The 15,980-nt window shown below is 43.3% G+C and overlaps 1 protein-coding gene across 3 annotated transcripts in view; it reads left to right on the top strand.

The window, feature by feature from the left end:
• LOC106566802 (DNA (cytosine-5)-methyltransferase 3B-like) overlaps positions 1–15,980 on the top strand; it is a 73,112-nt gene that overhangs the window by 50,466 nt on the left and 6,666 nt on the right. For all 3 annotated transcript variants that reach the window (XM_014135216.3, XM_014135214.3, XM_014135215.3), the window contains exons 13-20: positions 4,590–4,702; positions 5,109–5,292; positions 5,509–5,593; positions 6,116–6,261; positions 10,380–10,470; positions 10,800–10,948; positions 11,166–11,251; positions 11,543–11,612. In XM_014135216.3, coding sequence (XP_013990691.1) covers positions 4,590–4,702; positions 5,109–5,292; positions 5,509–5,593; positions 6,116–6,261; positions 10,380–10,470; positions 10,800–10,948; positions 11,166–11,251; positions 11,543–11,612 — 924 coding nt within the window. The remainder of the gene's footprint in view (positions 1–4,589; positions 4,703–5,108; positions 5,293–5,508; positions 5,594–6,115; positions 6,262–10,379; positions 10,471–10,799; positions 10,949–11,165; positions 11,252–11,542; positions 11,613–15,980) is intronic.

The following is a 15,980-nucleotide window of genomic DNA, read 5'->3' as shown; positions in this document are numbered from 1 at the left end:
TCTTTCGAATAAGATGCATCTGGATTTGAATATGTTCTCCATTTAAAATTAGATAAAAAAGTGCAATGAGGAACCATTAGGTCTAGTTGTTTTTTACCATGTCTTAGGCCTACCTAAATGTTTTTGGCAAGAAACACCAGCATGTTTACCTTTTCTGCCCAGAGAAGCGAACTCAGCAGGATGATGGACTTGTAAATGTTAACGGAGGTTTGTAGTCTGCCATCCCTTGCCCTGATAATCTGTTAGCATAGTCTGGAAGAATTCGGTCAGGTCTGCTGGCTCAACTTTATAATTCGGCCTGAAACCGAAGAACTGCCATACAGGCAAAGACATGCTTTTCTTTCCCACCAAGTCAGCCATCGTTCTTTTTCTGATTAAGCTAAGGCAGGCTATACTTTAGTTACTAAGGGACAGGTCTACATTTACTGGGGTTGGAGGGGTGGTCCATTATAGGGGAGGGTTGTCAAACTTTTTTTTTTGCTTTGGGGGGAGGGTTGTTTTTCTGGATTGACTGACCTTCATGTCTTAAAGTGATGATGGACTGTTGTTTCTCTTTGTTTATTTGAGCAGTTCTTGCCATAATATGGACTTGGTCTTTTACCTAATGGGGCTATCTTCTGTCTACCAACCCTACCTTGTCACAACACATCTGATTTTACTCAACGCATTAAGAAGGAAAGAAATTCCACAAATTAACTTTTAACAAGGTGTAACAGTGTAGGTTCCGTCCCTTTCTTCGCCCCAACCTGGGCTCGAACCAGGGACCCTTGCACACATCAACAACAGTCACCCACGAAGCATCGTTACCCATCGCGCCACAAAAGCCACGGCCCTTGCAACGCAAGGGGAAACCCTACTTCAAGTCTCAGAGCAAGTGACGTCACTGATTGAAACGCTATTAGTGCGCACCACCGCTAACTACTAGCCATTTCACATCGGTTATCTTGGCACACCTGTTAATTTAAATGTATTGCATTCCAAAAATGTGGCTATAAAGTTTTACATATCCTACACATCGAAACACAAGGAATAGTGTTTTTGTAATTTGTTATAGCTGTTTTTAAGGACACGTAAATATGGCTCATTTGGCCAACATCCCTCATTTTTTGATGGCGCTTGGTCTGATCTGAATGCATATGGATGTCTATAATATTTCTCAAATGTCAGGTGAATTTAAGTCTTCCCTGTCAAGTTGTCTGGCGCCAAATATTCCAAAGAGAAACTCTGAAATGGCATATTGTTTTTAGGAAGATTTTTGAAAATTCACATAAATCTATCGTCAATTGGTTGGAAATATAGACACTATAAAGACTCTGGCAAGTGCGCTAGTCCTGTGTCACTTTGTTTATGCCTGCACATCATGGTTCACCAGCAACCCCAAACATTTTAAAGAATAAGCTACCAGCCAAACAAGCTTGTAAAAATGGTACTTAAACTCCCCCCTCATGCTCATCTGAAGGTTGAGCATTTTTCGTCTCTTTGTAATGTCTGTTTCTATGTAATTGTATGTGTGTTTATGTAAAACAAAATAGGGACCATAGTGGAAATAAGTCCCCAACTTTATTGTGCCATCCCGGGGGGAGGGTATTCAATTTATTTTACAGTACAAGGGGAGGGTCATGTGAAAATATTTTTAATGTTGGGAAGAGTGGGGCATTTTTTTTCCTGACACTTAGAGTTGGATCAGACCCTCCCCCCCAGTAAATCCTATCACTTTTATTTTTAAAGTCTGATACTGTCGGAAAGTAGCCTAATAGAAGAAAGAATGACGCAAATGTGCTTGCTTACTCGGATGATCAAGATGAAATAACAACACTTGATACGGCTATAATATTTGTTTTTAAAAGGTAGGCTAATATAACTGATATGTGTATTTTTATGGATGAGAGAAACACAGCCCTACCAATTTGAAAATCATTGTGTAGCCTAGACAAAACATAAAAGAGATTGTTTGTGGCTTTAGTAATAATTTAAATAAGGAGAATGACATACACCAATTTACAGTTTTGGTATTACCAATTTGTCCTTTATACAGTGCATTTGGAAAGTATTCACACCCCTTGACTTTTTGCATTTTGTTACGTTACAGCCTTATTCTAAAATGGATTAAATCGTTTTTTTCCCTCATCAATCTACACACAATACCCCACAATGACAAAGAAAAAACAAGTTGTTAGACATTTTTGCAATGGAAATAATCACAATAACAGCACTTACAGTTGACCAGGGTAACTCTTGCAGGGCAGAAATTTGACGAACTGACTTGTTGGAAAGGTGTCATCCTATGACGGAGCCACATTGAAAGTCACTGAGCTCTTCAGTAAGGCCATTTGACTGCCAATGTTTGAAGGCCATTGTGTTATTGGGGACCTTCAATGCTGCAGACCTGTGCCTCAACACAATCCTGTCTCGGAGCTCTACGGAAAAGTCCTTCGACCTCATGGCTTGGTTTTTGCTCTGACATGCACTGTCAACTGTGGGACCTTATATAGACAGGTGTTGTCTTTCCAAATCATGTTCAATCAATTGAATTTACCACAGGTGGACTCCAATCAAGTTGTAGAGACATCTCAAGGATGACTAATGGAAACAGGATGCACCTGAGCTTAATTTCGAGTCGCATAGCAAAAGGTCTGAATACTTATGTAAATAAGGTATTTCTGTCTAAAAACCTGTTTTCACTTTGTCATTATGGGGTATTGTGTGTAAATTGATGAGGAAAACTGCACTGTACTGTGTATTGAGTTCCTACCCCCTACAGTTAAACGCTGGGAAGAAAGGGCTTCACCTGAGTGCAGAGTAAGTATCGGAAACATGAGTGTTGCTAGTGCTAACGAGAACGTCGATTTGGTGCCAAAGAAGGTTTGGTGCCATCTTCAGTGGTATGGTAGTATTTAAAAAGGTCAATAAAATAATGTTGGTTTTGCGTTCACTTAGCACAGTTTGAGGAAGAGATTCATATGATCTCATTTTAGAAGTGTTTTCTACCGTGACTTAACCATGTCTGACGGAATTACCAAGTTTTCAACCAAGTGTTTGAAAATCGCAACTGATAATCACAGTTAATCAGAGATAATTGCAATATCTAGCCCAAAAATAAAATAACTCCAAACAGTGCATTCCGTGTGTGTGTGTGTGTGTGTGTGTGTGTGTGTGTGTGTGTGTGTGTGTGTGTGTGTGTGTGTGTGTGTGTGTGTGTGTGTGTGTGTGTGTGTGTGTGTGTGTGTGTGTCAGTCATCAGATCTCAACCCAATTGAACAGTTATGTGAGATTCTGGAGCGGAACCTGAGACAGCTTTTTCCACCTCCATCAACAAAACACCAAATTATGGAATTTCTCGTGGAAGAATGGTGTTGCATCCCTCTGATAAAATTCCAGACACTTGCTTGTATTTATTTTTTCATTGTTTTTGGGCAGAATTATGTGAGGTTGGAGGTGGAAATTCATACTGAGAAAGACTGTCATTTCTTTAAACAATTATCTTTATTTACTATCGATTAATTATTGCAGTAATGAGACGAGTCAACCCCACAGTCTTGACTGTTGGGCCGAGTAGCCTAACCTTTACACAAATGAAGAGTTCTTTATATAGCTGACACTAAGAATGCTCAGTCGTGGTTGGTTGCACCCCTCCCTGTCAGGCCTGCTCCTGCTCTTCCCCCCTGGCGCTCCAGGTCGCCAGGCTGCCCTGCATTACGCACTCCTGCCACCATCATTACGCACACCTGCCTTCCCTCATCACGTGCATCAGCGATTTATTGGACTCACCTGGACTCAATCACCTGTTTATTACCTCCCCTATATTTGTCAGTTCCCCAGCTCTGTTCCCCGCTGCTGCATTAATTGTCTTACGTCTGTGTATTACCCAGTTCTGAAGCTGTTTCTGTCCTGTTCCATGTCTGTCCCTAATTAAATGTTGACTCCTCGTACCTGCTTCTCGACTCCAGCGTCAGTCCTTACACTCCCATGCAGATTAGGACATTATAAACCACTCTGGGTTCATCCTGTCGTCATCTGCACGGGGTTGTTGTCTTAACCCCTGGCTTAGTTTCCCAGTTGCCAGGATGATTTTGAGACGATGAGCGCTTGGGAGTAGAACAATCCATCTCTAGTAAAACACATTCTTGTCTATGTAATGTAGTGTTTAATTAATTTGTCAGGTCAAGCCATCTCTGGTGACCATACACCCAAATTAGCTGCAGGTAACTAGAGTGGAGACCATAAAAACACAGACACTAGTAGGCCAGAAATGTCTTACTATTAGTTAAATATTAATTGTTAACCATTAATATCAAATAGATCAGGTAAATATGTCATTTTTCTACCACACGTCTTGGTCAGTTTAGCTCGGAAAATGCTGCCCTCATCAATCTGCTGCCCTAGGAGGCCGCTTAATCCTGCCTAATGTGAGGGCCGGTCCTGTTTGCGTTCACATTCTTGTTGGATCTCCTGGCTCACCAGACATGCACCTAGTTCATGCTGGTGCCAAGAAATGTGCATTTTTTTAAAATGTTGTTCTGTTTGTCAATATGTAGAACACTGGCATCTAGATATTGTTAATTAGTGTTGTTTATCTTTGTGTGTGTCAGGACGTGTATCTTGAGATCTCCTACATGTATGATGACGATGGCTACCAATCGTACTGTACCGTGTGCTGCGGGGGGCGCGAGGTGCTACTGTGTGGGAACGCCAACTGCTGCAGGTGGGACTCAACACTCACTTCTTCAACTGTAACTCTGTATTCTACTGTGTGTGAGAGTGCGTTCCAAATGACACCCTTTTCCCTTTATTGTCAACTACTAAGTAGTGCACTATATAGGGAACACAGACTTTATCTCTACTGTGTCTTAACTGTAGTCTACTGTATCTTAGTTCATTTTTAACTTCTGTATTTTCAGTCTACTTTCTCTTTCACCTGTTGATTAGAAGTATTTTTTTTTCTCTCAAGTGTCACCTTTTTTACCACTAGTTCCTCCTGCCTCCTATCGTTGCTTTCCATCTGTCTCTCCCCCCTATCCCCTCCCTTATTCATCCATCTCCCTCTCTCCCCTCCTTCCCCCTCGACCTTATTTCACATGTCTCCGTCTGTCTCCTTCCTCCCCATGCAGGTGTTTCTGTGTAGAATGTCTGGACATTCTGGTGGGCGCGGGGGCGTCGAACAGTGCCCGTAACCTGGACCCGTGGCGCTGCTACATGTGCCAGCCCCTGCAGCCCTACGGTGTGCTCAAACAACGCCACGATTGGAGCATGAAGCTGCAGGAGTTCTTTATCAATGACAACGGCCAGGAGTTTGTGAGTCCCATCAAGATACTTTAGTTAACTCCTCACATTGGCCCTTGTCACAACACTCAGGACAAATCAACTTAGCTCATACAGTATCTAGGGCCTGGCATTCTCCTTGCTCAGGTCACAGGGTCTGGAAAACCTCAGGGTCTCGTTCATAGCAACATTGCTACATAGCTGTGGTTGTTTATATAAACATTGTGATTTGGTCTATATGTTTCTCAGGAAAGCCCAAAGATCTACCGGGCTGTCCCTGCAGAACAGAGGCACCCCATCCGCGTGCTGTCATTGTTTGATGGCATCGCCACTGGTAAGTGTGCGCGCGTAGGTGTCAAGTGTAATATTCAGAGGGCCTCCCAAGTGGTGCAGCGGTCTAAGGCACTGCATCACAATGCTTGAGGCGTCACTACAGACCCGGGTTCGATCCCAGGCTGTGTCACAGCCGGCCGTGACCGGGAGACCAGTGAGGCGGCGCACAATTGGCCCAGCGTCGTCCAGGTTAAGGGAGGGTTTGGCCGGCAGGGATTTCCTTGTCCCGTTGCGCTCTAGCGACTCCTTGTGTCGGGCCGGGTGCTCTCAAGTTGTGTGCAATGCCAAGAGTGTGCAAAGCTTTCATCAAGGAAAAGAGTGGCTACTTTGAAGAATCTCAAATATAAAATATATTTACATTTGTCAAACATGTTTTTGTTACTACATGATTCCATATGTGTTATTTCATAGTTTTGATGTCTTCACTATTATTCTACAATGTAGAAAAACCCTTGAATGAGTAGGTGTGTCTGAACTTTAACTGGTACCGTATATTTCCATGTGTGTGGGTGCATGTGTCTAGGCTACTTAGTGCTACGAGACCTCGGATTCAAAGTGGACCATTATATTGCATCAGAGGTGTGTGAGGATTCCATATCGGTGGGGGTCGTCCGACATGAAGGAAGAATCCAGTACGTTCACGACGTGCGCAACATCACCAGAAAGAATGTAAGCAGAACACATCTCTTTCCCTGTCTCTCTTTCTCTCCGCATTATTGACAAATGGATGGGCAGAGAACTTCATCTGAGTCAAGTCAAATAGAGGGAGGAATGGGAGGAGATAGTAGAGTACTAAGTTTGTCTCTCTAGCAGAAATCCAATCCCTTCCACAATGACTGATTTTGTTGTTGTGTAAAGCAGGTGCTTCATGAAACATTTCTTTCTAGTCCTTCTCCTTATTCAACATATGAGGATTATCAACTGAACTGGTATACATTATTAATATTATTTATCATATGGGAATAAATTGCCAAGAACCAAGGGATAGTGCCTTTGTGTCTCATGGAGTAGTCTTGTGACTCAGTGTCTTTCGAAATGCAAACATTTGCACATACATGACACACCCGTTTACTGCTTTTTCTGTGGGCTATTGCCTGTCCAGACAGGACAGTAGTACCTTATTGTAGCTTAATGAGCCTCAGCTGTTATAGTTACAGTGAATGCTCCCCTGCCCTACTTTATGTGGATCCACAATGAAACATATACAGACACATGGGCTCTTGAGGGCTCTTTTGAGTGCTTCAACACAACACACACACACACAACATTAACCACACACAAACCTTGATCCACCCAGCTTTCATCCCTGTTCATAACAAAACACAACTTCCCCCTCTACTCTCAAGTTAAACCTAAATACATAGTTCTGCCACAGCGGCAGAGAGGGGCGCGCTGCCGGGTCGCACGCGAGTCCTTGACATCATCCCAGAACTCATTCATCCCTCTGTCAGCGACTCAGAGCACTCCTCAAAGAGGGTCTGGGCCCGAAGTGGGTCGGCCTGGCTGTTTTGGGAACCTACAACCCCTTACACATAACCCTTAGGCAGTAGGGAGTCAATGGCCAACCCCCTCGAAGTTGCGTAAGAGTCTCAGAAGCACTTCTCTCTCACTCACTCACTCACTCACTCACTCACTCACTCACTCACTCACTCACTCACTCACTCACTCACTCACTCATAGGCTTTATTGACATGGGGAAAATGTTTACATTGCCAAAGCAAGTGGAATTAAATTAACTGTAAAAAAGACACTCACAAAAGTTTCAAAGGAATCGAGACATTTCAAATGTCAAATTATATTAGTCACGTGTGCCGAATACAACAGCACCTTACACCTTACAGTGAAATGGTTACTTACGAGCCCCTAGCCATTTGATTAGGTGTTCAGGAGTCTTATGGCTTGGGGGTAGAAGCTGTTTAGAAGCCTCTTGGACCTAGACTTGGCACACTGGTACCTCTTGCCGTGCCGTAGCAGAGAGAACAGTCTATGACTAGGGTGGCTGGAGTCTTTGACAATTTTTAGGTGCAGCTGTAGAACCTTTTGAGGATCCATGCCAAATCTTTTCAGTCTCCTGAGGGGGAATAGGTTTTTCCTCTTCACGACTGTCTTGGTGTGCTTGGACCATGTTAGTTTGTTGGTGATGTGGACACCAAGGAACTTGAAGCTCTCAACCTGCCCCACTGCAGCCCCGTAAATGAGAATGGGGGTGTGCTCGGCCCTCCTTTTCCTGTAGTCCACAATCATCTCCTTTGTCTTGACCATGTTGAGGGAGAGGTTGTTGTCCTGGCACCACATGGTCAGGTCTCTGACCTCCTCCCTATAGGCTGTCTTGTTGTTGTCGGTGATCAGGCCTACCCCTGTTGTCGTCGGCAAACTTAATGATGGTGTTGGAGTTGTGCCTGGCCATGCAGTCATGAGTGAACAGGGAGTACAGGAAGGGACAGAGCAAGCACCCCTGAGGGGCCCCTGTGTTGAGGATCAGCGTGGCGGATGTGTTGTTACCTACCCTTACCACCTGGGGTGGCCCGTCAGGAAGTCCAGGATCCAGTTGCAGAGGGAGGTGTTTAGTTCCAGGATTCTTAGCTTAGTGATGAGCTTTGTGGGCACTATGGTGTTGAACGCTGAGCTGTAGTCAATGAACAGCATTCTCATGTAGGTGTTCCTTTTGTCCAGGTGGGAAAGGGCAGTGTGGAGTGCAATAGAGATTGCATCATCTGTGGGTCTGCTGGGGCAGTATGCAAATTGGAGTGGGTCTAGGGTTTCTGGGATAATGGTGTTGATGATGACCAGCCTTTCAAAGCATTTCATGGCTACAGATGTGATTGCTACGGGTCGGTAGTCATTTAGGCAGGTTACCTTAGTGTTCTTGGACACAGGCACTATGGTGGTTCTGCTTAAAACATGTTGGTATTACAGACTCGGACAGGGAGAGGTTAAAAATGTCAGTGAAGACACTTGCCAGTTGGTCAGCGCATGCTCGCAGTACACGTCCTGGTAATCCATCTGGCCCTGCAGCCTTGTGAATGTTGACCTTACATCTGCTGTGGAGAGCGTGATCACGCTGTCTTCCGGATCATCTGGTGCTCTCATGCATTTTCAGTGTTATTTGCCTCGAAGCGAGCATAGAAGTAGTTTAGCTCGTCTGGTAGGCCCGTGTCACTGGGCAGCTCTCGGCTGTGCTTCCCTTTGTAGTCTGTAATGGTTTGCAAGCCCTGCCACATTCGACAAGCATCAGATCCGGTGTAGTATGCTTCGATCTTAGTCCTGTATTGACTCTTTACCTGTTTGATGGGGGGGGGGGCATCTGCTTCATCTGACCACTTTTTTATTGTTCTAGTCACTGGTGCTTCCTCCTTTAATTTTTGCTTGTAAGCAGGAATCAGGAGGATAGAATTATGGTCAGATTTGCCAAATGGATGGGGAGGGAGAGCTTTGTATGCGTCTCTGTGTGTGGAGTAAAGGTGGTCCAGAGTTTTTCTTTTTCTCTGGTTGCACATTTAACCAGCTGATAGAAATTTGGAAAAACTGATTTAAGTTTCCCTGCATTAAAGTTCCCGGCTACTAGGAGCGTCGCCTCTGGGTGAGCGTTTTCTTGTTTGCTTATGGCAGAATATAGCTCATTCATTGCAGTCTTAGTGCCAGCCTGTGACTGTGGTGGTATGTAAACAGCTATGAAAAATACAGATGAAAACTCTTTAAGTAGATAGTGGTGTACAGCCTATCATGAGATACAATAGCTCGAGACTTCCTTAGATATCGTGCACAAGCTGTTATTTACAAAAATACATAGTCCGCCGCCCCTTGTCTTACCAGACGCTGCTGTTCTATCCTGCCGGTGCAGCGTATAACCAGCCAGCTGTATGTTGATAGTGTCGTCGTTCAGCCATGACTCTGTGAAGCATAAGATATTACAGTTTTGAATGTCCTGTTGGTAGTTTAATCTTGCGCGTAGGTCATCGATTTTATTCTCCAAAGGAACAACTACTTCAAGGTCTCAGAGTGACGTCACCGTTTGAAACGCTATTAGCGCACACCCCGCTAACTAGCTAGCCATTTCACATCGGTTACACCAGCCTAATCTCGGGAGTTGATAGGCTTGAAGTCATAGGCTTGAAGCCACGCAGGCTCCTCATGGAGTGCAATGTAAGGCAGGTGGTTAGAGCGTTGGACTAGTAACTGGAAGGTTGCAAGATCGAATCCCCGAGTAAAAATCTGTCGTTCTGCCCCTGAACAAGGCAGTTAACCCACGGTTCCTAGGCCGACATTGAAAATAAGAATGTGTTCTTAACTGACTTGCATAGTTAAATAAAATGTAAAAAAATATGTATATAATTATAAAATTCGGCCACAATCGGTGTCCAAAAATGCAGATTACCGATTGTTATGAAAACTTGAAATCGGCCCTAGTTAATTGGCCATTCCGATTAATCGATCGACCTCTAGTTTTTTGTCAATTTTAACTGCGCACTTGTTGTTTGTCTACATGGATTTTATAATGTTGCATGTTTTTCCTCCAACACCGCTTTTCATCAATTTGTATAGCAGACCCTCATGCCAAATTGAGTCAAAAGCTTTTATGAAATCAACAAAGCAATGGAAAACGTTGTTTTTGTTTTGTTTGCTTGTTAACAAGGGTGTGCAGGGGGGGGGGGGGTGACGCTATGTAGGGTTAGAGTAGAGGGGATTGGCAATGAGAAAAGGCGGTGACTACAGATCGGTACAAATGTTGGGGCATTGACTTGTGTTACACTCAGTCTGACAGTAGGTGGTGCTGTTGTCTCATACAGATAGAAGAGTGGGGCCCATTTGACCTGGTGATAGGAGGAAGCCCCTGTAACGACCTATCTATTGTCAACCCCGCCAGGAAGGGACTGTACGGTAAGAAACGTAATAAAAAATGATCAATTAATCATAATCAAACTTCAATAAATGTGTTACGAAGCATGCTTCACTTCTCCAATTACACAAAATCCATGCCAAGTGTTACAGGCTGAAATGGCAGGGAAGTAGTTCTTATAAAATGTCATTTCTATACATTCCCTCTTATATGCACAGTATAAACTTATAACTTGTTTTTCATATACATTAAAGCTACAACAATCAAAGAGATATTTGCAATTGATGAATGTTATTATTCAGTCAACATTGGACTGTAGTAAAAATCTCCTAACGTGTTCTCCTCATCCTCCGTCTGTCTGTCTGTCCAGAGGGCACAGGGAGGTTGTTCTTTGAGTTCTACCGCCTGCTGAGTGAGGCCAAGCCCAAGGAGGGCGAGGACCGCCCATTCTTCTGGATGTTCGAGAACGTGGTCGCCATGGGCGTCAACGACAAGAGGGACATCTCCCGTTTCCTCGAGGTTTGTTATATCCACAATATCAATACAAGTGACAATCTCAGAGGTCTTTGGTATTACTTCATTAGAGCGTTTTAAAAGTTGTCGTAGTCTTTTATATGTCGTTGTGGACTCACAACATAACACAAAGGCGTTGTGAAGAGCGAAAATGTGTAACCCATGATAGCTGTGGTATGTTAAATGAAACGCCTACCTGTGTGTGTGTGTGTGTGTCCGACAGTGCAATCCAGTGATGATCGATGCCATTGAGGTGTCTGCGGCTCACAGGGCTAGGTACTTCTGGGGCAACCTACCAGGGATGAACAGGTGTGTGTTGCCCACAGTCTACTTGTTTTCCTATAATAACGCAATCTTTCATATTCCTGTTTTAATTGACAATACAAAAATGACCTAATTGCATGGTTGGTAATTACACAGTTATATCCTGAGAATTAATTTTACTTTGGTAGTTGTCAATTGTGTTGAAATAAAGTAAATGCCAGAAAGTACACATTGTTACCAATTGAAATCTAGTGGAAACAGTACCGTAAAATAAATGGCCATTTATGGATATCTCTTGGAGTATTCCATATCACATTCCCATTGTTCATGTGCCAGGCCTCGGTGTGCATCTGGGATGGACAAGCTAGAGCTACAGGACTGTCTGGAACATGGCCGTGTGGCTAAGGTAACACTATCTAACTTTTCTTCACTCAGTGGAACTGGACAAAAATCAACAAGGGGTTTTATTTCAGTATATTACAATATACACTCAGTGGCCAGTTTATAAGGTACCCCATCTAGTACCCCCCTTGGCCTCCAGAACAGCCTGAATTCTTCGGGGCATGGACATGTTGCTTAATTGGTATTAAGGGACCCAACGTGTGCCAGTAAAACATTCCCCACACCATTACACCACCACTACCGTTGACACCAGGCAGGATGGGGCCATGGAATCATGCTTACGTCAAATCCTGACTCTGCCATCAGCATGACGCAACAGGAACCGGGATTCGTCAGACCAGGCAGCGTTTTTCCACTCCTCAATTGTCCAGTGTTGGTGATCGCGTGGCCACTGGAGCCGCTTCTTCTGGTTTTTTAGCTGATAGGAGTGGAACCCAGTGTGTTCGTTATTTGCCTGTTTGTGGCCCGCCAGTTAGCTTGCACGATTCTTGCCATTCTCCTTCGACCTTTCATCAATTAGCGGTTTTCACCCACTGACTGGATGTTTAATGTTTGTAGCACCATTCTCGGTAAACCCTAGACACTGTCGTACATGAAAAGCCCAGGAGGCCGGCCGTTTCTGAGATACTGGATCCGGTGCACCTGGCACAGACGATCATACCACGCTCAAAGTTGCTTAGGTCACTCGTTTTGCCCATTCTAACGTTCAATCGAACAGTAACTGAATGTCTCGATGCCTGTCTGCCTGCTTTATATAGCAAGCCACGGCCACATGAACCATTTTCGTGAATGGGGTGGTGTAGCCAATAAACTGGCCACTGAGTGTATATTTCACAATATCCCACAGAAAACATACACTACATGACCAAAAGTATGTGGACACCTGCTCGTCAAACATCTCATTCCAAAATCATGGGCAATAATATGCAGTTGGTCCCCCCTTTGCTGCACCAACAGCATCCACTTTTCTGGAAAAGCTTTCCACTAGATGTTGGAACATTTCTGCAAGGACTTGCTTCCATTCAGCCACGAGCATTGGTGAGGTCGTGCACTGATGTTGGGCGATTAGGCCTGGCTCACAGTCGGCATTCCAATTCATCCCAAAGGTGTTTGATGGGGTTGATTGAGGTCACGGTTCTGTGCAGGCCAGTCAAGTTCTTCCACACCGATCTCAACAAACCATTCCTCTATGGACCTCGCTTTTGCACTGGGGCATTGTCATGCTGAAACAGGAAAGGGCCATCTTCAAACTGTTGCCACAAAGTTGGAAGCACAGAATCGTCTACAATGTCATTGTATGTTGTAGCGTTAACCTCTTACATCTAGACGTTCCGCTAGCGGACTGGCCACTAGCGGAACACCTGCTCCAATATCCAATGATAGGCGTGGCGCGAAATACAAACTCCTCGAAAATCCGAAAACTTCCATTTTAAAAAAATATGACTATTTTACACCATTTTAAAGACAAGACTCTCCTTTATCTAACCACACTGTCCGATTTCAAAAAGGCTTTACAGCGAAAGCAAAACATTAGATTATGTCAGCAGAGTACCCAGCCAGAAATAATCAGACACCCATTTTTCAAGCTAGCATATAATGTCACAAAAAACAAAACCACAGCTAAATGCAGCACTAACCTTTGATGATCTTCATCAGATGACACTCCTAGGACATTATGTTATACAATACATGCATGTTTTGTTCAATCAAGTTCATATTTATATCAAAAACCAGCTTTTTACATTAGCATGTGACATTCAGAACTAGCATTCCCACCGAACACTTCCGGTGAATTTACTAAATTACTCACGATAAACGTTCACAAAAAACATAACAATTATTTTAAGAATTATAGATACAGAACTCCTTTATGCAATCGCGGTGTCCGATTTTAAAATAGCTTTTCGGTGAAAGCACATTTTGCAATATTCTGAGTAGATAGCCCGGCCATCACGGGCTAGCTATTTTGACACCCACCAAGTTTGGTACTCACCAAACTCAGATTTACTATAAGAAAAATTGGATTACCTTTGCTGTTCTTCGTCAGAGTGCACTCCCAGGACTTCTACTTCAATAACAAATGTTGGTTTGGTTCCAAATAATCCATAGTTATATCCAAATAGCGGCGTTTTGTTGTGCGTTCAAGACACTATCCGAAGGGTAACGAAGGGTGACGCGCCCGGCGCGTTTCGTGACAAAACATTTCTAAATATTCCATTACCGTACTTGGAAGCATGTCAAACGCTGTTTAAAATCAATTTTTATGCGATTTTTCTCGTAAAAAGGCGATAATATTCCGACCGGGAGTCGTTGTTTTCGTTCAAAGACTGAAAATGTAAACATGGAGTCGTCTCGTGCACGCGCGCACCAGTCTCATTGTTCTCAGATCGACCACTTACCAAATGCGCTACTGTTTTTCAGCCATGGCCTGCAAAGTCATCATTCAACGTTCTGGCGCCTTCTGAGAGCCTTTTTGGATAGAGATGATCAAGAAGGCCAAGAAATGGTCAGAGAGGGCGCTTCCTGTTTGGAATCTTCTCAGGTTTTGACCTGCCAAATGAGTTCTGTTATACTCACAGACACCATTCAAACAGTTTTAGAAACTTTGGAGTGTTTTCTATCCAAAGCTAATAATTATATGCATATTCTAGTTTCTGGGCGGAAGTAATAATCAGATTAAATCGGGTACGTTTTTTATCCGGCCGTGAAAATACTGCCCCCTATCCATAACAAGTTAAGATTTCTCTTCATTGGAACTAAGGGGCCTAGCCCAAACCATGAAAAACATCCCTAGACGATTATTCCTCCACCACCAAACTTTACAGTTGGCACTGTCATGTCTTTGGCATCATTAAACTGAAGATTAGTCTTTATCAAAGATTCTCTGTAATTATTATTACCTGATTAAACTACTTAATCATGTAACTTTAATTAACTAGGAAGTCAGGGCACCAAGGAAAATATTCAGATTACAAAGTTATAATTTTCCTAATATAACTTTCTGATATTTTAATATCTGATCACTTAGTCTTCTGATTAATTAATTATTCTTTACCTCACGTTAGTCTCATTCCAAACGTCGTAAATTGTTGGTTATCTGCATGAACGCAGTCTTCAATATGAGTCATCCATATATCAATTGTCTTAAATCATTTATTTACTAACAAAGTAATTAATCACAAATGCACAAACAAACAAAGTAGATATGGTTACAAAGAAATGATAGGGGAATGTGCCATAGTGGGCTAAACCGGCATGGCGGCTTGTTAGACAGAGGGACTGAGAAGGGCGCGAAAGATAAGAGACACTACAAAGTTGATAGTTATAACAATTGAAATGCCAATCCTTTGCACATGAACGCTCAATCATTCGGGAATAATTGCAATCAATATATATATTTACGCTCAGTGTGTCGTCGGGATCGCTGTTGGAAAGTTCGTTTCTGTTATAGTTTGTCCGCCCTCTCTCTCTGCCGTGGTTAGAATTGATAGTTCAGAGTAAAATTCAGGGATGTTGTTATAGAACAGATGTTTCGGCGGTTGTCTGTCTTCGCGTTCAATGATACCGAATTCCAGCTGCAGACTAGTAATTAATATCAAAGACTTGTTCTTATTCTGTCGGTATCGATAGTCCAAGAGTTTAACCATGTGGGATGGTTAAAAGATTAAGCAATCTACTCAAACCCTTATTTCCCTCTGTGATAGAGGTACTGGTCTCGTCTCAAACCTTAGCCCTTTCGTTATCGAGGTAAGCTGGTCTGAAGTGGGAAAACCCAGGTGGGGGTTTTATTCGGAACACAGAAAAGGGCTGTCCCATGACGCCGGGTCCTGCCTGTGCTCAGGGGGCGGTCCTCTTATTTAGTTAAACTCCAAAGGGAATTGGAGTTTGCTTCATTAAACAGTCTAAAATCACATTACATTATTTCACAAATAGTTTAATCTTTACTCATTAATTTTATACAACCATTAGATGTAAGCCTCATAACTGAGACTCTTGTATAGACATGGTTATGGTAATGTGGCTGTATTGTCTCTCATGAGTTTCACAAAATTGTACGAAAAGGACCAGTTCGTAGCTGGATTCTTCACCGATCTTTTATACCTGCTCCAGAACATGAATGTCGTCCGGTTCTCCAGTTCTGTGAGGTGGAAGAAAATCCTTTGTTATCTCTATGAAACTCACTCTCTCTCTATACTGTCTGGCCATGAGGAAGATTCTTCTCCGGGAATTTACGACCTCTCTGACCACAGCAGCCTGAGTGTAGGAGAGAGAAAGGGGGATGTTGCAGAGGTAGGGGGATGGTGCTCGCTGTGTCCAAAGAGGGCAACGTCATGACAGCTCTATGCATTGAGGAAGGTACGTTTTCCTGGTA

The sequence above is a fragment of the Salmo salar genome, chromosome 13 (genome assembly GCF_965601325.2).
Source record: "Salmo salar chromosome 13, fSalSal1, whole genome shotgun sequence".
NCBI lineage: Eukaryota > Metazoa > Chordata > Actinopteri > Salmoniformes > Salmonidae > Salmo > Salmo salar.
The sequence above is the reverse complement of the archived record's forward strand: the minus strand, read 5'-3'. Positions and strand labels throughout refer to the sequence as shown.